Below are 22,214 nucleotides of genomic sequence, written 5' to 3' on the forward strand. Positions count from 1 at the left end.
ATTTACATTCCCACCAACAGTGTAGGAGGGTTCCCTTCTCTCCACACCCTCTTCTGTGGACTAGAGTGCAGGAGATGGCATGGTTGGGTCAGAGGCTGTATGTGTTTGTAGTATTGATGGATATTGTCTAAAGGCTGTGACATCCCCTCTCCCACCTCTGACATGTGAAAACCCATTTCCCCACATTTTGTCCTTGAGGGATGTTAGCAATCTGTTAAACGTTGGCCAGTCTGCTAAACGAAACTGCCATTGCATTCTTTTCTTTTTTTTTAAAATAAATTTATTTATTTTATTTATTTATTTTTGGCTGCATTGGGTCTTTGTTGCTGCGCGCGGGCTTTCTCTAGTTGCGGCGAGCGGGGGCTACTCTTTGTTGCAGTGTGTGGGCTTCTCATTGCGGTGGCTTCTCTTGTTGCGGAGCACGGACTCTAGAGTGCAGGCTCAGTAGTTGTGGCACGTGGGCTCAGTAGTTGTGGCGCACAGGCTTAGTTGCTCTGCGGCATGTGGGATCTTCCTGGACCGGGGCTCGAACCTGTGTCCCTGCATTGGCAGGCAGATTCTTAGCCACTGCGCCACCAGGGAAGTCCGCGTTATTTTCATTTGGCCTGTCTTTGACCACTAAAGAGGTCAAACATCTTTGCATGTTCTTCTTGGTTTGGCTGACTAGTTCCAGCTCTGTTATTTGCTTTAGAGAATTCAATGTCAGATTCTGCAGCCATCAGTTAAAAACCTAAAACTTGTTAGTACTGTCCAAGGGGCTATGGGTGTGTGTGTGTGCGTGCGTGCAAATCTAGTTCAGGTAAACTGGTAGCTGGCTTCTGAGAGCTCTGACTTAGCCATCAGGCAAGAAAGCTGAGAGGCAAAGTTGCAAAGTGCTGAGAGAAGTTGGGAGGAAGAGGTGAACAGGCGGAGTGAAAATTATGTGAAAATTCAACTTTCAGTGTCCATAAAAGTTTGACTGGAGCCCAGCCGTCCCCGTTCATTCATATGCTGTCTGTGGCTGCTTCCTCATTACAGTGACTAAGCTGAGGAGTTGTGACAGGTCTTATGGCCCACATGGCTGAAAATAGTTACTGCCCGGCCCTTCTTGGAGAAAGTTTGCTGATGCCTGGGCTGGAAGACATTGGTTATTGTGGGTTACACGAGGGAAGAGCGGGGGAAGCTCGGTTTGCTGAGCCCCTGCCTGTGCCGGGTACCACATAGAGAGCTGCACTTGTGTATTTTATTTAAAACCTCCCTGAAAGAGTCTTCTCTTCCTTTCCCATGTGCTCCTTGCCCTCTTCCCCCATTCTGCCCCTCCCTGCGTGGGGTGGAAGCAGGAAGGTCAACGGGGTGGGGGGGGGGCAGTGGGCGGTTGCGCAAGAGGGAAGCTTCCATCCCCCTTTGAGTGGCGTCAGGGCCCTTTGGACAAAGTCTAAGCCACTCTTCCCGGTGGTGACCCGGGCTCCCCACCGAGCCTCAGCCCAGCTGAGGGGCCCACACCCCTCCCCACAGGCTAAAGCTGGAGCCCTAAAGTGGGAGGGGGTCACCGAACTCTGCTGGCCTCTGCAGCTCCAGGGCTAGTGGGGTGCCGGACAGGATCACTGGAGGAAATCCAGGGCCGTAAGGGCTCTGTCAAGGCTGTGGGAAGTCCACACCAGCAGTAGGGCTCCCCTGCTGTGCTGTTGATGGCCTCGTCGCAGGGGAGCCTCGTCGCAGGGGACCTTCTGTGCGCCACTGTGTGCTGGGTGTGTCTTCAAACTTACATCAGCCCGCTGCGTTAACCACCAATACTGTCCACATTTTTGGAGTCATTTACCCATCACAAAGTCGTGGGCCCAGAGGGGAGTCTGGGCTCCAAACCCGGGTGCTAACGAGATCCCCATGGTAATCGTACGGGTCTGTAGAACGCTGGCAGCTGCATAGCTGTACAGTGTTGACCATGACTTTATTTAATTATGGCATATGATTATGATTTTCAGTGTGCAGACGTGACGCGCACTTGAAAAAATTAAGTTGAAGTGAGTGGATTAAATAAAATAGGCTCACATTGGCAGCAACACGGTTGGACCTAGAGATGATCATACAAAGTGAAGTAAGTCAGAGACAGATATCATGTGGTATCACTTACGTGCGGAATCTAAACTACGACACAATTGAACTTATCTGTGAAACAGACTCACAGATGTAGAGAACAGACTTGTGGTTGCTAAGGGAGAGGGGGGTGGGGGAGGGATGGATTGGGAGTTTGGGATTAGCAGATACAAACTTATATACAGGATGGGTAAACAACAAGGTCCTACTGTAGAGCACAGGGAACTATATTCAATGTCCTGCGATAAAGCATAATGGAAAAGAATATGAAAAAGAATATATATATATATATGTATAACTGCATCGCTTTGCTGTACAGCAGAAACTAACACAACATTTATTTCAATAAAATAAAAAAAAATAGGCTCGTTACACTGCGCGTGGTTTTGAATTTCAGTGGCAAAATGGTGGGGACGGTGTGTGAATGCGTATGGCGAATGCAACCCCTGCTAGTGTCTCGGGCTGTCCTGCACCCAGCGTGTCACTGGCACAGGGGAGGGGGGAGGGGGCTGGTGTGCAATGGTTGCTCAGCAATGGAGCCCAGGAGATCCTCCCTCTAAGGCAGGGCTGGGGAGTTGGAACCCACAACCAGAATGCAGTGCAGAATGACAGCCAGCTCCAAGAGTGCTTCCTCCATTGAATTCTTTTTCATGCGAGAGAAATACTAGTTGACCCTTGAACAACAAGGATTTGGACTGTGCGGGTCCACTTATACACAAGATTGAATTCTTTTCAATAGCAAATACTACAGTACTACACAGTCCGAGGTTGGCGGAGCCCAGGGACGCAGAGGAACGGCAGATCTGCCCTGAGGGTCTGCGCCCCTGACCCCCACGTTGTTCTAGGGTCAACTATTTTTTTTTTAATTTATTTATTTTTGGCTGTGTTGGATCTTCGTTGCGGTGCAGGGACTTCTCATTGCGGTGGCTTCTCTTGTAGCGGAGCACAGGCTCTAGGTGCACGGGCTTCAGTAGTTGTGGCTCTCGGGCTCAGTAGTTGTGGCTCGTGGGCTTTGGGCTCTAGAGCACAGGCTCAATAGTGGTGGTGCATGGGCTTAGTTGCTCTGCGGCATGTGGGATCTTCCTGGACCAGGGCTTGAACCCGTGTTCCCTGCATTGGCAGGAGGATTCTTAACCACTGCACCACCAGGGAAGCCTGAGCCAACTGTATTTTAATTTCAGATCGACTGAATGCTCTAGAGAATAAGAGAACAAATATTCATGTGCCCAATGCGGTGTTTGCAGCCTTGCCAAATTTGCTTCTGATTTTACCTGTTTCTAATCCTTTTGCCTTTCCTCCCAGAAGCAAAACCATCGTTGTGAAGTTGGTGGTCCCTCAGCGCACGCTTAAATTTTTACTCCTTTATGCATACTTCGCCATAAAAGCGACCAGTATTTTCCCTGTCTCCAAACTTTATATAACTGGTCTCATAGACATCACTGTGTCCCTTTTTTTGTTTAATAGTATGTTTCTGAGATTTCTCCATGTTGATCCATGCCTCTGGAGGGCTCATTTTAAGTGCTGTGTGCTCTTCCGTTCTAAGTCCCATAATAGAATTAATGTGTCTTTCTCCTGTGGCTGGATATAGGTTGGTGATAATTTCTCACTGCAATGAGCAATGCCACAGTGGGCAATTTTTATCTAAGTCTCCCAGTGCATATCAAGTACTTCCTTAGGATGTGCCTCTAGAATTGGTGTGCTTGACGGGGGGCTTGTGTGTCTTTAGCCTAACTCTTTTCTTGGGGGGGGAGGGGAGGCAAACTATGGTCCCAATGGTTATATCAGTGTAACACTTCCATCAGCAGTGCCGTAGAGCCCATTCTCCACAGGCTCATCCACACTTGCTACTGTCAAGCTGAAATTTTTGTCCCTCGGACAGATGTTAGATAGTATCTTATTTTACTTTACCGTATCCTCTTTTCTTGTACCGTCCGGCACATCTTTCCATGTGTTTGTTGACCTTCTTCTGTTTCCATAGGGTGACCATATGCCCCAGTTTGCTAGGTCATTTTCCACTGATAGGGACTGTGTAAATATTAACAGCATCCCTGGTATTTTCAGAAGTTTCTCAATATAAATTTTAACACAGATTTTCTTATGTTTTATAAAGGACATAATTTTTCTTTTGTGTATTTGTTTCTTGTTTAAGAAATCCTTTCCTACCCCATGGTCATAAAGTAGTCTCCTATTTTCTTTAGAAATGTTAAGGTTTTGCTTTTATTTTATGGTTTTCATCCACCTAGAATTAATTTATTATGTGTGATGTGAGGTATGGATTTATTTTTCCACATGGATAACCGGTTATCTCACACTCTTGAAAAGTCTGTCTTTTTTTTAAAAGCACTGCTACATAGATCAAGTTTCCTGGAATCTAAAGGTTTATTTCTGGGCTCTTTTATATTGTTCTATTTGTCCTCATACCAAAAATGTCATGGTTTTAGCTATTGTCACCTTATAATATGTTCAGGGTATTTTATATTATTACTTTAAAAATTATTTTATTGAAGTCTACTTGATTTACAGTGTTGTGTTAATTTCTGCTGTACAGCAAAGTGATTCAGTTCTGCACATATGTATATATATATATACATTCTTTTTCATAATGGTTTATCACAGGATATTAAATATAGTTCCCTGTGCTATGCAAAGTATTTTATTTTATTTTTTAACATCTTTATTGGAGTATAATTGCTTTACAATGGTGTGTTAGTTCCTGCTTTATAACAAAGTGAATCAGCTATACATAGACATATATCCCCTTGTTCTCTTTTTTATTTTATTTTATTTTTCTGTGTTTTGGCCACGTCTCGCAGAAGGTGGGATCGAACCAGGATCGAACCTGTGCCCCCTGAAGTGGAAGCGTCGAGTCTTAACGACTGGACCTCCAGGGAAGTCCCTATACAGAGTATTTTAAAGGGAATAGGAACATGTGTTTCAGGGAGACTCGTTTATCATGAGGAAATGATATGCTACAGAATGGTCACATATACATCAGATTTCTAAGGCCCATCTTGGTTCAGAGAACTGAGGTCCTGGGCATTAGGAAATTGAGCCTTAAAAGAAAGGGGAGGGTTTAGGCGGATGGAACAGGGTCATGAAATAAGACAAATATCAAGAAATTCGGGAGAAATATAACAGACGGATTCCTTGAATATTAGAACCAGAAGGGAACTTTTGAAGCCACCAGACACCGTGCGGAGTAGCTTGACTAAGTGACCAGTCTTTGGAGTCCGGCAGAGCTGGGTTTGATCTTCCACAAGATACTTAACCTCTCTGGATCTTCATGTCCTCATCTATAAACCAAGAGCAATAATGGGTTTTCCTCATAAGATTGTTGAGAGGGCTGAATGAAATAATGCTCACGAGGGCTTAGCAACGTCCCGACACAGAGCTAGATGACAGCTAAGTGATGGTTTACTTATTTATTATCCTATTCCCTTGATTCTAAGACCAACATGTTTTCCTTGTCCCACATTTCACAATTCTGAAATTACAACAGGCTTTACTCTCATTTTCTGTAGTGATTTATTTATCCTTCTGGATTATTATTTTTTTTTCCAGAAGTTCAAAATCTTTTCATTTTATTTCAAATTTTTAAAGTCATGTTTGTTTGTTTTTTAAACATCTTTATTGGAGTACAGTTGCTTTACAATGGTGTGTTAGTTTCTGCTTTATAACAAAGTGAATCAGCTATACATAGACATATATCCCCGTCTCTCCTCCCTCTTGCTATCCTTCCGGCTTATTGTTGAGGGTGTAGGAAACAGAGGATTTTACAGACAAGGAAATGGAGTCAACGTGCTTTATCCAGGGTCAGGGAACAAGTCGAGTTGGTCATCCTAAGAATCCCCTTTATTTCTAGTCCTAAAGGGGAGAAGGAAGGAGGAAAAAATACCATCTCGGCTGGGGATGGGACTCACGGGGCGCTTTATATGCCACCAGATGCTGGGGGCACACTTTAACCAGAATGGAACCAGATGCCTTCCAGAAAGGCGACGTTGAGAGAGAGCCTTCTGCCCAGCAGACAACACCCACCAGGTTGGCTGGGGCCAAGTTTCTGCTCCTGGCTCTATCACTGACTAGCTGTGTGAGTTGCTCAAGTCAGGCAACCTCTCTGAGCCTCTGCTTCCTTCTGTCAGGTGGGGCTCATAATCTAAACTGCACTGTTGATTCAGGTGAGTTAATACCTGGGCACACTTTGCTGCTGGGTAAGCACCCAGTGAATGGAAGTTGTTAGGTGTTCCCTAAAGGCACGTCTCTCAGGGCCACCTCCCAACTACAGTTTTGCTTGGGGTTACTTTTCTCATTCATTCTTCCCTCAACTGTAGAAATCCTGCCCACTCTTCAAAGTTTATCGCCAAGTGTTATTTTCTTATTCAGACCCTTCCTCCCCACCTCCCCCTCTGGATCTCTGTTGTTTCTTATTTGTTTTCTTTTCTAAAAATTTTTAAATTTAATTTTTCTTTTATATTGGCGTACAGTTGATTTACAATGTGTTAGTTTCAGGTGTACAGCAAAGTGATTCAGTTATACATATACGCATATCCGTTCTTTTTCAGATTCTTTTCCCTTACGGGTTGTCACAGAATATTGAGTAGGGTTCCCTGTGCTATACAGTATGTCCTCATTGGTTATCTGTTTTATGTATAGCGTGTATATGTTAATCCCAAACTCCTAATTTATCCCTCCCCACCTTTCCCCTTTGGTAACCATACGTTTGTTTTCTATGTCTGTGGGTCTATTTCTATCTTGTAAATAAGTTTATTTGTATCCTTTTTATAGATTCCACATATGAGTGATATCGTATGGTATTTGTGTTTCTCTGTCTGACTTGCTTCACTCGGTGTGATCGTCTCTAGGGTTCGCCTTATGCCGGTTCTGTTTGAGACACCCCAGAAGATTGCCAGCCCTTTGAGGGCGGGAGGCTGTCTTGCTTTTGCCAACCCTGTAGTTCTAGAACATCGAGTCCCTCCGGCGTCAAACGGTACAGTGGTGAGCAAAACAGACACAGCCCTGGGCCTTGACAGAGCCCGCTTTCCTCAGCTCCCACCCATGCCCCGAGGTGATGCCGGCCAAGGAGAGAGAGGTCCATGTCCCCCGGGTCAATTCAGCCGTCCTGACCTTGCTCATCAGCCCGTGTGTCACGGGAGATGCTGCTGCTGCGCTGGGTGGGAGGGGGCTGGGGAGGTGTGTTGGCGCCTTGGCAGGCCGAATGGGGAGGGAGGCCGGGCGTCTGTCTGAGGCCTGAGCAGGGCGGGTGCAGAGTGGCTGGGGGGGTTCCGTGAGGAAGGGAGATGCGGTGGGGAAGCAGGGGGGCAGGTCTGTGCTGCCGGTGGAGGAGGCCGGGACCCCGGGCCTATAGCCGCATTAGTAGCTCTGTTCCCTGAGTGGCCACCTGTGATGCTCACGTCCGGGGACTGCTCTGCGCGGAACGGGAGGTGTCGCCTGCCGGGCCTGAGGTGAGCTTGCCCTGCAGAGCCTGGGGTCAGTGTTCATGGGGCCCTGGGGCGCCCGTAAACCCACGGTAATGACCATCTGGGCCTTGGGCCTCATGCCAGAGCTGGCTGCATTCTTCCTGGGGGAAGGTGGAGGACACTGGAAAAACCAGTTTAGGGTGTGTGAGGCTCCATTGCCTGTCGCTATCAAGGGAGTGTTGGCTCCGGAGCCCGGAAACGTGTGAAAAATCTGGGTTTTTCAGAAAGGTACAAGTGTCGATTCAGGTCAGTGAGACCCTTAGGAACTGGCACGTGAGCAGGCCAAGAGTTTGGGGTCCATGCCTTTTCCTTCTGATGGAACGTGCCCAGCGGCGCGACCTGAGCGGTGCCGGGGCCTGGTGTGTCTTTCTGGTTTTCACTCGTCCTGGCAGCCGGGCTGGCGAAAGCCGGATGGACGGGTCCCACCTTCCTGAGCAGGGGGCTTCACCGAGTGGGCACCTCTGAGCCAGCCAGCGTCGTGTCCACGCCCACGGCACCGTGTCCCCAGGATTGCACGGCGTTTGGCGTGTGCTTGTGTGCTCAGCAAATACTTGGAATGAATGACTGAATTTCGTAGTCTCTGCCTGCTCTGTTATTCACTGCGCGACTGAGTGTATTAGTTTCCTGGGGTTGCTTTAACAAAAGGACTGCAAACACGTTGGCTTGACACACAGCAGAAGTTTGTTCTCTCACAGTTCTGGAGACCAGAAGTCAGAAATCCTCCAGGGCTGTGGTCCCCGTGGGGACTCTTTAGTGGAGAATCCGTTCTTTGCATCTTCCGGCTTTGGGTGGCTCCGGGCATTCCTTGGCTTGTGGCTGCATCAGTCCCATCTCTGCTCCTGTGGTCACCTTGCCTCCTCTTTTCCCTGTGTGTCCTCTTATAAGGACACTTGTCATTGGATGTAGGGACCTCCAGGACAAACCCGGATCATTCCTCGTCTCAAGATCCTTAACTTAAATTTCATCTGCAAAGACTCTTTCCAAATAGAAGGTAACATTCACAGGTTCTGGAGATTAGGGTATGGACATATCTTTTGGGGGACTACAATTTAACCCACTCCAGGGAGTCTTAATATTTTTCTTTCTTTTGTTTTGTCTTTCTTGTTTGTTTGTTTGATATTTTTCTAATCATTGCCTTTCTAGACATATTAAAGCTGGTAACCACCGGATTTGTGCGCTCCTAGTTTGCTGTTTGCGTTTACGATATAGATGTATATATATCTACATCTGTATCTGTATCTTTAGCTGATTTCTCTTTCCCATTGATTTGGGGTTCAGAAAGTCCTTCCCTGTTGAGTCGTCACTCACATTAAAACAAAACCTTAGGAAATTAGTTGTTTTTTTTTTTTAACATCTTTATTGGGGTATAATTGCTTTACGATGGTGTGTGAATTTCTGCTTCATAACAAAGTGAATCAGTTATACATAGACATATGTTCCCAGATGTCTTCCCTCTTGCGTCTCCCTCCCTCCCACCCTCCCTATCCCACCCCTCCAGGCTGTCACAAAGCACAGAACCGATATCCCTGTGCCATGCGGCTGCTTCCCACTAGCTATCTACCGTATGTTTGTTAGTGTGTATATGTCCATGCCACTCTCTCTCGCCCTGTCACAGCTCACCCTTCCCCCTCCCCATATCCTCAAGTCCGTTCTCCAGTAGGTCTGCGTCTTTATTCCAGGAAATTAGTTTTTTAATCCAGTGGTAACTTGGATTAAACCTGCAAAACCCAGGGAAACCTGCGTGAGGTCTGGAGTTCAGTTAATTGTACTGTGCCACGGTCAGTTTCGATAATGTACCGTAGTGACCTCAGATGCCATCACCGGGGGAAGCTGGGGTTGATACTCAGGACCTTTCTGTACTATTTTTGTAACTTCTTGTGAGTGTATCATTATTTTAAAAAATTTTTAAATTTTTGATTAGATTTACCAAGAACAAGATTTACAAATTTTGATTAGATTTACCAAGAACAATTATGAGATCTTTTGTTCTCTCTTATTTGTAAAGCATCCTTTATGAAGCTCTGATGTATGCTAAGCTGTTGTAGAGTTGTGGTTGAATTTACTTAGTTTGGAAAAAGTTGATACCATTTGCTAGGTGGTCTTCCCCTCTAGGAATGTGGCATATTTTTTCAAGCTATATTTTATTTTCCAATAAAATATGTGTCGTTTTCTTCAGGTTATTTACAGGTCCTTTAAAGTTTGGGGTTGTTCTTATGGACGGATGTTTCCTCCATTTACATTCTTCACCGGCTCGTGCTGGTTACATGTCCCCAAATAGAATCCCCACACCCTTTCAAATACATGAAATTCTTTTAACTTGAGAAAATGCATTTCATTCTGCAATTAGAGACAATGTTTAACAGGCTTTTATTCGTTCCTTTAAACCTGCTCTCAGGAAGGGTCCGGTCAGTTATTTAATGGAGATTTAAGTATCTGTGTTCTCCATCCGAGTGTATAGGGGGTGTCCTTCATAAAGAAATATGAAGTCGTGGACTTCCCTGGTGGTCCAGTGGTTAAGACTCCGCGCTTCCACTGCAGAGGGCACGGGTTCGATCCCTGGTCAGGGAAGTTCTACAAGCCATGGTGAGGCCGAAAGAAAACAGAAAAAAGAAATACGAAGTTGTGTTCTGTAAATTGAACGCTAAGTGTGTTGTTTTCGATTCTATATCTTTGAACATTGTAGAGGTGCTGTCTCTCTCCAGGGGTCACGCGCGTTACCTTGGGAGCCCCAGGCGCCTCTCCAGTCCACATGGACAAACTCAGAGCATGATCTGAGCTGTCCGTGGCCTTTGTTCTCTGCTTTGGTCCCTGGGGCCGTGAGGCCTGGGTGGGCCCTGGGGGTGTTGAGAAGACCTCTAGCTGGGGGAGTCCCAAATTTGAAGACAGAAATGGAAAATGTCCTATTATCCCCCCTCCAGGTCAGTCTTATGAAATCCGACTGCTGGAGAATCGGAAGCTGGGAGATTTTCAGGATCTGAACACAAAATATGTGAAGGTGAGGCTGCCAGCTGTGCCCTTTCTGGGCTCCTGAGTGTGCTCTGTCGGGGTCCCAGCACCTGGGCTTGTGGCGGGAGTGCCTGGGAGGTTTGGGGAAAGCTCCAGGGACAGAGGTGGGCTCCTGGTCCCTGGAGTGTGTTGTCTAAGGGGCCTCGGGCGGGCTGGCAGCATTGGGAGCTAGAGGGACGTGGGCTGATGGACTGGGCGCTGGGTTGGACAGACTCGGCTTCCAGCCTGGCTTTGCCTCTTCCCAGCCTTTTCTGAGCTTCAGTTTACTCATCTGTGCAGAAGGGTTTGTAGATGACCCACGTGTGCAGAGCGCTTAGCAACCCTGGAAAGAAGGGCAGCACTTGTGTTCGTGCCGGCATTCGTATTGTTGGGGTTCTGGGAGGGGTGCGGGGAGGAAGCCTCCAGGCAGCTCCAGGCCTTGGAGGGCAGGAGGTGTGTCTGTCTTGGGGATGGTTGAGGGCAGGTTCCTTGTGGGTCCCTCTCAGGACCCACCCTCAGCTGCCCCTTACTGCCACCCCTGCCCCTCCCCCCGCCCAGAGCATCATCCGCGTGGTGTTCCACGACCGGCGGCTACAGTACACGGAGCACCAACAGCTGGAGGGCTGGCGGTGGAGCCGGCCCGGGGACCGCATCCTGGACATCGGTGAGTCTCCCGGGCCAGGAGGGAGAGGCCCACGGAGCTCCAGGCACACGGAGGTCCTTCCTGGGTGCCTTCCGGACCCAGGCCTGTCCAGGGCATCTTGGCGCACTTTTGCCTTGTGTGAAACCCCACAGGAGCTGGTGGAGGTGACCGTGCCACCAGGCCTACCCTCGGGGGTTCACCTTTTGCGGGGGCCTGGGATGGGGTGGCACATGGGATTCAAGGACCTGCCGTCAGGGAGCGAGAAGCAGGGAAAGCTTTGCAGAAAGATCCTGCCTTAAAGGGTCATGATGAGTGATGAAGGGCCGGGGGGGCCTCACAGAGAGGGGCAGTGGAGATGGAACTGGGGGCTCAGGCGGTGGCCCGCGGTCTTTTATCCACAGCCCTTGGGCCCGGATGGGTTTTGGAACTCAGAAGTTGGAATGATAGTAAGGTGTGTAGACCCATAGCTTCGGGTCACACCGCCAGCAGGCAGTCAAGCAGAGCAATGTTCCTGCAGCAAAACAGAATGACTACACAATGGGGTAAAGGCGTCAAGTCAGGCTTCTGCCCAGTGAGTTACGCAAAACCTAGTTTTCAGAACTTCTGGCATTTCGAATTGTGTAAGGAATTTGGACCTGTAATGAGAATCCTTCCCGAAATATTTGGGAGTGGCTGACGATTGCACTTTTGTGTGTGTATGTGCACAGATATTCCACTGTCTGTTGGTATCTTGGACCCCAGGGCCAGCCCGACCCAGCTGAATGCAGTTGAGTTTTTGTGGGACCCTTCGAAGAGAGCATCTGCTTTCATTCAGGTGAGCGGGAGGGAGCTTGCCCTCGGTGGGGAAGCCGGAGCTCTGGGGTCCTTCGGGCCGTTTCTCGAAACCGTCCTTCCGGGGGGCCCTGATGGGCTCCTGCCCTCTGCTGCAGGAAAGGAGGCTGAAAGGGTGGATGGGTGTGTCTCAGAGTCACAGGACTCGGGACGTCGTAGCATCCTGTGTGGGTTTTGCTTATCAGTATGTAAGCTTTTTACAAAATAAGTACGGCCTAGCATAAATAATTTGAAGTGAAAAGTTTTTTCGTAATTGTTTCTATTAGTAAATTAATTATTTAATTCTCAAGCACCTGGTTGTGAACCTGGCCTTGTGTTAAACACCATGGCAGATAGAGGTGGCCAAGGGCCCAGTCGGGGCCCTGTGCTTCCGGGCTTGCCCCTGGCTCTCTTACTGTGTGTCCCTTTTTTGAGCCTCTTGGCTTTCCCACCTGTCTTATAAATTAGAGAGTGAAAATAGAGCCATGACCGCAAGGCCTGGTTCACAGTAATTGTTCAGTAAAAGTGAGCGATCTTTTTGCCTTGCATAATTTCAATACTTGAACTGCATTTTAAAAGAATTGTAATAATGTTATCGTTCACTGTTACAGTAAGATGAATTGTATTATGACGTGATCACAGTGTTATAGCAAGAAATGTACGTCAAGTGCCTTCTGTGTAACAGGCACTAACGAGGAATAAAGAAGTGGTCCCAGCTTCTGGCCTGGCCTGAGTAACCTGGCCACCAGGCCCTTAGGGACTAAGCTGTGGTCCCTGCTCTGTGGTCTGTGGCATTTGCCAAGGGAGAGTTCTCAGGGGCAGGAGTGAGGGGGTCTGTTGGGGTCAGTGGGCCTGGAGCAACGGCAAGGACTTAGGTGGTCAGGCAGGGCCTCCAAGGTCAAGGGACAAAGGTGAGAGGGCAGGCCCTCTGTGGTTAGGGGATGGGGCGGCCAGCGGCCCGACAGAGTGGACAGCACTGGGGGAGAGCGGAGAGGTGGAGGTGGGTCTGACCGTGCGGAATGGAAACCTCCATTTGGAGAGGAGCCCATGGGCGGGGGGCGGTCCAGAGCCCACCCTCGCCTACTTCTGGCTACCTGCCCCCCCCGCGTCCCCTGCAGGTGCACTGCATCAGCACAGAGTTCACCCCGAGGAAGCACGGGGGCGAGAAGGGCGTGCCCTTTCGGGTGCAGATCGATACCTTCAAGCAGAGTGAGAATGGGGAGTACACGGAACACTTGCACTCGGCCAGCTGCCAGATCAAGGTGTTCAAGGTAGGACGGCCCCGCCAGCTCCATCCGCCGTCACCCGGCCCCTCGCCCTGCCTGGCACGGCGATGCCAAAACGCAGAGGCCCGCAGGGAGTGCGGCGTCCCCGTGAGTAGCCCGGGGCTCCTGCCTGGGCTCTGATAAGCCAGCCTGCCTGCTTTCTTCCCCACAGACGGCCGGGCTCGGCTCTACTTGACCAGAGTGGTGGGATTGGCACACTTGTAGATCTTTGTTTTTCCTCCCAAGCACGTTGGCCGCACATTCTGTGGTTGCCCATTAGATTCTCCTTAGAAGTCAAGTTAGGAGACCTCCCGTGTGGGTCCTGACGTGGACGTTATTTATTTATTTGTTTTTATTGAGGTATAGTTGATTTACAATGTCGTGTGAGTTTCCGGTGTGCAGCACAGTGATTCAGTTACACATAGACACGTACCTATCCTTTTTCAAATACTTTTCCCATTGAGGTTATTACAGAGTATGTCCCTGTGCCGCGCAGCAGCTCCTTGTTGGTTATCTGTTTTACGTATGGTAGCATGTATGTGTTAATCCCAGCGGATGTTCTTCCCTTGCCCCTGCGCAGTGGCCTCCTGGTACCTCCCTTCTTTTCCTTTCTCGTCTCACCCCCTGCAGTCTCCTGCCGTTGCTTCTCACCTCATCTGTCTGGACAGAGTATTTCCTAAAGACGGTCCACAGTGGTGTAGCTCAGGGTGGCCCCGCGGGGAGGGAGGGTGGCCGCAGACCCCGCATCATCCTCAGGGTGGGCGGACCGGTGCCGAGCCAGACCACAGGCCCCGTCGCCAGCAGGCTGGACCTGCCCGCCAGCCAGGAGATCCCAGCAGGTGCCCCAGGACGGGGCGCGGACCGGCCCCAGTGCCTTCCCCGTCCTTCCCGTCTTTCACAATCAGGGGACCCGGGGACTTGCCGACAAAATTCCGTCTGCTAGGGCTGGAGATGCCAGAGTGATCGGCCGTAGAAATAGGGCCTCGTCCCAGAGGAAGCTGGGTCAGTGTTGATCTTCCTGGGCTTGGGATGGATGTGGAAATAAGTGCCCACAGGTAGAACCATCAACTTGGCGGTGGAGTGGTGATCTGGCCTGTTTCCCAACTGGACTGGAAGGCCCTGAAGCTGCCCGTGTCTGCACTCAGGCCACACAGCCGGGCGGCTGGCTTCATCCCCACTGATAGCGTCTGGCCGCCCCAGGGCTGTGGGCAAAGGGTCCTGAGGCCCTGGCCGGGCTCTGTGCACTGGGACACCTTGGTCAGTTAGCACTGCCACCCTGGGTGGGGAGGGAGGGATGGTGGGGGGAGCGTGAGTTTGTCTTCTCTGCCAGGGCGGTAGCACCCTCCAGAAACCTGCTGCATCATTATGAAGCCTTGAAACCGGCCTCCGAAGGAAGTTACATTTCTGTCCCATATTTGTTTCCTCTTCCTGCTGTAAAAGAATGACCCAAAGTTGAGTGGCTCAGTACTGCATACTGTCTTTTAATGCTGGAGGTCAGAAGTCTGAACCGGGTCTCACTGGGCTAGAGTCGGGTGTCAGGAGGGCTGAATTCCTTTCTGGAGGCCCCAGGGGAGAATCTCTCTTCCCTTGCCCTTTCCGGCTTCTGGAGGCCTCCGCATTCCTTGGCCTGTGGCCCCTCCTCCATCCTCAAAGCTGGAGCAGGTAGAGCCCCTCTCACACGCATCACCCTGACTCCCCTGCTCGCCCCCGCTCCACTTCTAAGCCCCTGTGATTACACTGGGCCCACGGGATGATCCAGGCTCATCTTCCTATTTTAATCTCACGTTGTTGGCCATCTTAATTCCATCTGCAACCTCGCCCCCTTCTGCCCTGGAAGGTAACATCCTCCCAGGCTCTGGGTATTAGGACGTGGCCATCTTTGGGGAGCATTAGTCTGCCGACCCTGTCCACCGGTGCCTCTGGTCTTGTGGGTGCTCCGGGGTCCAGGGTGATTCTGATTCACCCTGGACAGCTCCGAGGCTGTGCAGCGGGTGGTCTCTGCCTGTCCTGCAGTCCCACCCCCTCCCTGTCACGCACAGACCAGGTCCAGGGTTCCACCAGCTGTCTGTCTGCCCTCAGGTGGTGGGCGCGTCCAGTGTGATTCCAGCGCTTTCCGAGCGTGTGCCCTGGGAATGGGCGCCGGCCGGACGGTAGGAGGGAGGGGCAGTCTGCGCCAGGGATGCCTAGCCCTCCCCATGTCTCCCGTGAGCTTCCCCTCCTACAGCTCGAGGGGGAAGCTCAGGAGTGAGGGCTCTGCTCAACTTCTCAGCCGCACACCAGGCGTTATTGGGGGACTGGGGCCGGAAGCTGCCTTACCATCTCCTGCAGGGGGGTAGGAGCCTCTGATACCCGAAACGGGCTCCCCAGAATGCCTGAGGTGACCTGGCCAGCCCCCCAACCCGCAGCAGCAGCAGCTCAGATGGGTGTGCACTGGCGCCAGGCACAGCCCAGCCGAACCGCCCATCACTCTCCCGTCTCAGATCACCCTGGTTACTAGGAAGCCCTGGCTTCTCAGAGCCCGGCCCTGGGGCTCCATGGGGGTGTCTGGGCCGCTCCCTGCCCCGCCGGCTCCCCACAGGCTGCCCCCTACAGGCAGGCTCAGCCACGCTTTACCAGTAATGCTTCTGGGCCGGGAAGAAGGGCCTCCTTTCTGGGACAGGAGGACGGGAGGACGGAGGTGGAGCAGGGAAACCCGATGGTGGGAGCCCGGCTGCCGCATGCCTGGCTCTCCCACTGGACACCGGGTCTGTCACTCACGTCCCCATAGGACCCCCAGCAAACCTCCCTCCCTCCAGCCTGGGCATCCCCCTGAGGGCTATTTCCTCAAATCTCCTGAGCTGGGAGTCAAACGCTGCAGCCAGGATGATCCCAAAGGCACCATCGAGCTTGAGGATGAACTTTCCTCCCTGACTGCCCACTGCGTGTGGCCCACTGCCAACAGAGTAACGCGCTCAGTTCTGGGTCCTGCGGACTCTTGATCTCTGGCCCCGACCACCAGGCCCTGAACTCAGGAGGGGATAGTCCCAGTGGTCAGGATGGTCCCCATCAGCTGGGCCTGCTGGGGTGGAAGCCGGGAGCGTGGTCGTAGTCCTAGGACTTGGGGGCAAGGAGGCCCCCAAGATGGCCAAGATGGCGTGCGATTGTAGACCGAGCCCCGGCCAGCAGCTCCCAGCTCATCCACTTCCTGTCCCGGTCCCCGGGGAACCCACGGAAGGCCCTCGAGGGGTCCTGTCCATTAGCAAGTGGCCACTGGTAAAGCTCTGCTCCCAGCATTTCTGCATGGTCCGCTGAGTGGACCCTGGAGAGTCCCCGTAGGACCCTGTAGCAGGCTCTGAGTCCCTCGGGGTGGGCAGGGGCTCCGGGCGGGTGGACCTGTGTGTCGGATGCCTGGGAGGTGAGAGAGATGCTTTCTTGTCCGTGAGATCCTGCTTGGGCTTCTGGGTGAGGTGGGGAGTGTGCTGGCCTTGGGTGGGGGGGCCCACTGCTCAGCCCTGGATCTCCCCCCGACAGCTGCCTCTGCCTGCTTTGAACTCATTGGACCCCTGTGCTCTGCACTTACAGCCAAAGGGAGCTGACCGGAAGCAGAAGACTGACCGAGAGAAGATGGAAAAAAGAACGGCCCAAGAGAAGGAGAAGTACCAGCCATCCTATGAGACCACCATCCTCTCAGAGGTGAGCCGGCCGGAGCCTTGTGCCAGGGGCGGCGAGGGTGGGTTTAGATCCTTGGAAAAGTGCCCATTTGGGGTGAACGCTTCTACCGAGAGCGCCCGTTAAATCGTGGTGTGTTCCTTTGTCTGGAGCGCTTTCAATTAAGAGGTGTTTCACAAGTACCTTCTAGCTCTCTGCTGCCATTTGCGCATTTCAAAATTAGGTTATTTTTATTTTAGATTTTTGGAATAGATCATATATTCATGTGGTCCAAATTCAAAAGGTATAAGGGCATCTCCATCGGAAAATATCCTTCCCAGCACTGTCTGGCCTCGGTTTCTCTCCCCGGGGCAGCAGGCGACCCCCGGCTCCTTGTGTATCTGGCCCAACGTTCTCTGCAGATGAAGCCAGTTCATACACGTTTGCCCCATGCGCTCTTTTTTCCCCCGACAGTACGCACACACACTGTTCTGTGGTTGACTGTCTCTAATTCATGGCCTCTCTTGGAGTCTGTTTCCTGTCTGTTCATAAAGAGCTTTCTAGTTCTTTATCCAGCTGTGTAGCTTTCGTTGTCTGGATGGCCCTTTGCTGGACGCTGGGTTATTTCCAGACTCTTGCCATTTCACACAGGGTACCGTGAACACCTTGTGCGAGTGTAGTTCTGCACGTGGAAAGAACGTCTGCAGCATCTGTTCTCGGAGGGGGATTGCTGGGTCAGAGACTGTAAATAGCTCTCGTTCTTTGCTGTTTGGGTGGATACTGGGGTGCGTTTCCTCTCAGCCCTGCCGCCGACGCCAGCCTGCTCCAGCCGTTCTTCCGTCCAGGCTACCTCTGAGATGCTTCGTACCACAGGTCCCTTTTCCTCCTGTCACGGGTCACTGCTGCTGCTGCCTCTTTTACTGGGCTCTGTTTTTGATTTGAACAACTCTTCCCCGCTGTGTCCTGCCATCGGGCCAGTTAATAGGTGTTGGGCTCGTCCACTGAGTAATCTGACTTACTCAGGAGGCCCTCCGTGGATGCCTCAGGTCCAGTGCTGACCATGGTGGGGTTAAGTCTGGGTTAAGGGTGAGGCCCAGGGACAGGGGGCTAAGAGGCCTGTGGGTGTTTGAGGGTGTGTTTGCGTGTGTGTGTGTGTGTGTGTGTGAAAAGCCATACACAGAAGAGTATGTGCAGCAGGGCAGCAGGGATGCTAATTCTGTGGCGTGGACAGATGCATGCTGGCTTTTCATAGGGTCGAGGCTGACGGTGGCCGGAGAGCCCTGGCCCAGGGAGTCCTGCCCCCTTGCAGCAGGGCAGAGCCAGCTCTGCAGTGTGTGGGGCCGTGCTTGGACCCTTAGCCCTTCCCAGGCCTGGTGTGTGCTCGTGATGCGCCCCGGTGACCTTTCTCCTCCCGGCCTCTGCCTCTCCCCCGGCTTCCCTGCTGGAGGACAGGTCCCCTGGCGTGCTCCAGGCAACGTCCCAGCCCCTGTCCCAGGCCAGGTGTTGAAATCCGCACCTGGCCTGTGACCTTGGGAGCTGCCGGATCCCCTCTTGTCTGCTCATCAACCGGCCTGTTCCCCTCCCCCCTCGCCCCTCCCCCCCGGGGCTGCAGGATTCGGCACCAACACATTCCAGGCCTCACTCGTAACAGAGTTAAATATTGACCCACCCTGTGGTCGGGTGGGTGATAGTAAATCTCAGGAATGCTTCCGACTGGCCGTGTCCAAAGCGGTGTCGTCACAGGGAAGGGAAGCAGGGAATGCTTGGTGCGCGGGCTACCCCTTGCCGCCCCCAACCAGGCAGCGCCCGATGTCTCTGCTTTCCTTGGGGGATTCTCGCGTGTCCGTCTGAGCTTCCGCACGAGAAGTTCCTGGAGTTCAGGGGTCACAGCTTTCGCATTGCTGCGTCTCCCTGGTCTGCAAGCGGGGGAGCTCCTGAAATGTGGTAAATGTGTGAAGACTTGGGTTGGAAGGGGGCTGCTCCCGATCAGCGTGGAGACGCCTCGTCTGTCCCCTCAGCTGAGGCCCGTCGGGAGATTCAGAGCTTCTCTGGTGCTTTCCCGTTGGCAGTGGTCTGTGGCCCCGTGCTCCCTGTTTCGTGCATTTGCTCCCAAGACCCGCCTGTGGGCAACTGGCCTGTCTTGCGTTTTAGTCTCTTTTCTTGTGGACCCAGGAATCAAGGGACCGATGAGGTTTCCCTCTTTGCTTTGACTCCTCGGAAGCTCAGACAGACGCGTGTCATGCTTTGCTTGCTCTGGGGACCGCCTCTTCTCTGCCCTAGCTGGTTTCTTTGGTGTGGCCCGAGCAGCGTGCCCGTCCCCGAGCGCCGGGTCAGTGTGGGCTGGGTGTGGAAGGATCGTGGTTCCGAGCCGAGTGGCCCGGCCGGCACCACCGCTGCCCTGCGCTCTCTCCCTGCAGTGCTCCCCGTGGCCCGACGTGGTTTACCAGGTGAACAGTGCCTCGTCCCCAAGCTACAACGGCTCTCCGAACAGCTTCGGCCTTGGCGAAGGGTACGTGCACCCTCTCTCCCTTTGCGGTCCCTGGAGTGACCACGGGTGTGGGCTCCTTTCCTCACTTTCCTCCCTGGGTCTCTGCTCCTTTTGTAGCCTGGCATCGATCTGGGTTTCAGGGCGGCTGACTGGTGTTAACATTCACAACCATTTTTAGCATCACGTGTCCAGGTTCTTGTGCTTGAACACACCTCTAGGAAGGCTGTCTGCTAGGGCAGCTGGGCGGCGGGGGTCCTGGGCCAGCCCCCTGAGGTAGCCTGCCTGGTGCCTCCCAGGGGAAAGCCCACCTCCTGGACGTCGGGGGTCTCAGGAGGCAGACCTCTGGACCCTGCAGCGGCCGGAGGGGCTTCAGTTTTTTGGCCGCGCCAAGCGGCCTGCAGGATTTTAGTTCCCGACCAGGGATCAAACCCGCGCCACCCCCCCTCCCCCACCCCCCAGTGGAAGCGCCGAGTCCTAAGCCCTGGAGCACCAGGGAGGTCCCTGGGGGGCTTCTTAGATCTTTCTGCACCCGCGTGCGTGGTCACTAGGCAGTGGGACTCAGCTCAGGGCCCGCCCTGCCCCTGGAGTCACAGGCCGGTAGCACAGAAGCGGCCTCACTGCTGGTGGCCCAGCCCTGCCGAGGCACAGGCGGTGCTGACTCCGAGGTGACAGGGCTGCAGGGACCAGCGGGCAGCTGTCGCATCTGTCCCAGGGCCGGGGCATCCCTGTGATGGCTCTGCCCATCCTGTTCGTGGGGCCGGGGTGAGGCAGGGAGGATGCCAGGCGGGTTTAACAAGTGAGGGTAGAACATGCAGAATGGAGCTCACGCGTGCTAGAGAGATAACTGCTGATGGGTAAGCGAGACATGAACTTGGTTTACAAGGTGAGGACAGTCCTCCTTGAGAGGGGGCACAAGGAAGGGCTGTCACATTTAGATTCAGCAGACCTAGTCTTAAATCGGCACCTTGCTGGGGGCAAGTTCCTTAACCTCCTGCAGCTCCGGTTTCCTCACGACCGGGGGAGCATGAATTCCACGCAGGGTCAGGGGAACATGTATAAAGTCCCTGGCACCCCCTAGACCCTGATGACGTGCATCTGTAGTCACCGATGACTGGTCTAGGGCTCATCCCCTCAGGGGTCTGTTTTTTTCTCATTGTGATAAAATACACAAAACGTAAAATTTACCATTTTACCGTTTTTGAGTGGCTAGGTCAGTGATATTAAGTCCGTTCAAGTTGTACCATCACCACTGTCCATCTGGAAGGGTCGTCTCTCAATGTGTCTTTCTCTTGACATAAAAACCCAAGTGTTCAGGTCTCTGCCTCCCTTTGGGGAAAAACGTGAGAATGGTTTTCTCGTGGCGGATGCCAAACTGTGGGTGCTTGTTCGCTGCAGAATAATTCCCCGAGGGACTCCTCTGCCCTCTCCTGGGTGTGGCTGGCCCTTCGCTGTCCCAGCACCGAGTCCCTGTGAGGCATGTGTCCCGCTCTGCTTGGTCAACCTGCCCTTCCCTCGTGCTGGGGCTCGGGGTGGGGACCACAGCATCTGGCCAAAACAAGCCCTGGAGCCGTAGCTGAGGGATGAGGGTGTGTAGTTAATCAGAGCCCCCATCCACACCAGGGGCTTTGTTAGGGCTTTCCAGGGATGGAGCACGTCTGTATTTTTCTCGAGGGCCCATTTCATTTCATGAGCCCCAGAGCAGAGGGAAGTGAAGGGCAGGCCGGCGAGGAGCCTCTCAGCCAGGAAGGAGCATCCTCGCCGCTCACCACCTCTCTTCTTCCTTTCAGCAACAGCTCCCCAACCCACCCGGTGGAGGCCCTGCCCGTGGGCAGTGACGTAAGTGTCTGCGGCTGGGCGCCGGCTGCCTGTCCCGTGCGGACCGGGCACCCCGTCAAGGCCCGTCCTCTCTGCCCGCAGCACCTGCTTCCCTCGGCCTCCACGCAGGACGCCCAGCAGTGGCTCCACCGCAACAGATTCTCCCAGTTTTGCCGGCTGTTCGCCAGCTTCTCAGGTGAGCGTCTCTGAATGGTGCTCAGACCCCGCGAGCATCTCGGAACGCTCAGCATGTGCGCTGGGCTCCCCAGGGGCCGCGGTCTGTCCTGGGGACCCAGAGTGGTCACTTGTGGTCACTTGTGTGTATTGGCCCTGGGCCGTGGGCTCGTGGGTGGTCCTGCCCCTGAGGTGTCCAGCCGAGCGTGGCTTTGCGGGAGGACCGTCTGGGAGCCTTTTCAAGGTGCCCCTCCCCCGCAGTGTGGGCTCTGCTTCGCCTAGAAGAGGCCCTTAGCCGACAGGCCAGTGCACACTCGGCAAGCCTCCCAGCCTTTTCCTCGCAAACGCTGCTCGTCGTGCTGTCTCCAGAGCCGTGACCCGGGAGATGGTGGTACAGCCACGGGCGAGAAGGGAAAGCAGCTCTTCCTTCTCTAAAGGTTTTTCAAGCCCTTGCTGGTGGTCCCATCAGACAGCAGCCCTGAGCCGGGGGCATTGGGGGACAGGGTAACAGCCATGAACCTTGCTCCCCGGCAGTCGGCCCAGAGTGACAGAGAGTCAAGTGTTGGCCGAAACCAGAAGACTGGCCCTCAAGGACATCTGTGGCAGTGGAAGGGAACCAGCACCCCATCCGTGGTCTTTGAGCTCAGCTTTTCTTTTTTTTTTTTTTTTTCTGGCTGCGCCGCGCGCCTTGCAGAATCTTAGTTCCCCAACCAGGGATTGAACCCGGGGCCCCCTAACCCTGGACCGCCAGGGAAGTCCCTGAGCTCAGCTTTTCTGAGCATGTTCTTTGTGCTGCGGGTAGACAGTACCAGGGCAGTCAGGCAGGGACCCTGTCCTCGGGCAGCTCTGAGTCAGCGCGG

The 22,214-nt window shown here is 52.9% G+C and overlaps 1 protein-coding gene across 4 annotated transcripts in view; it reads left to right on the top strand.

Annotated features, from left to right (window-relative positions):
• TFCP2L1 (transcription factor CP2 like 1) overlaps window positions 1-22,214 on the top strand; it is a 63,572-nt gene that overhangs the window by 25,652 nt on the left and 15,706 nt on the right. For 2 of the 4 annotated variants that reach the window (XM_082841347.1, XM_082841348.1), the window contains 8 exons: window positions 10,466-10,542; window positions 11,091-11,196; window positions 11,883-11,989; window positions 13,104-13,256; window positions 16,812-16,922; window positions 19,295-19,386; window positions 21,153-21,201; window positions 21,283-21,376. In XM_082841347.1, coding sequence (XP_082697473.1) covers window positions 10,466-10,542; window positions 11,091-11,196; window positions 11,883-11,989; window positions 13,104-13,256; window positions 16,812-16,922; window positions 19,295-19,386; window positions 21,153-21,201; window positions 21,283-21,376 — 789 coding nt within the window. Of the gene's footprint in view, window positions 1-10,465; window positions 10,543-11,090; window positions 11,197-11,882; window positions 11,990-13,103; window positions 13,257-16,811; window positions 16,923-19,294; window positions 19,387-21,152; window positions 21,377-22,214 lie in introns of all 4 variants that reach the window. The other 2 variants (XM_082841345.1, XM_082841346.1) reach the window with 1 other exon arrangement.

This window comes from Leucopleurus acutus, assembly GCF_964270905.1.
Source record: "Leucopleurus acutus genome assembly, chromosome: 6".
Taxonomy (NCBI): Eukaryota; Metazoa; Chordata; class Mammalia; order Artiodactyla; family Delphinidae; genus Leucopleurus; species Leucopleurus acutus.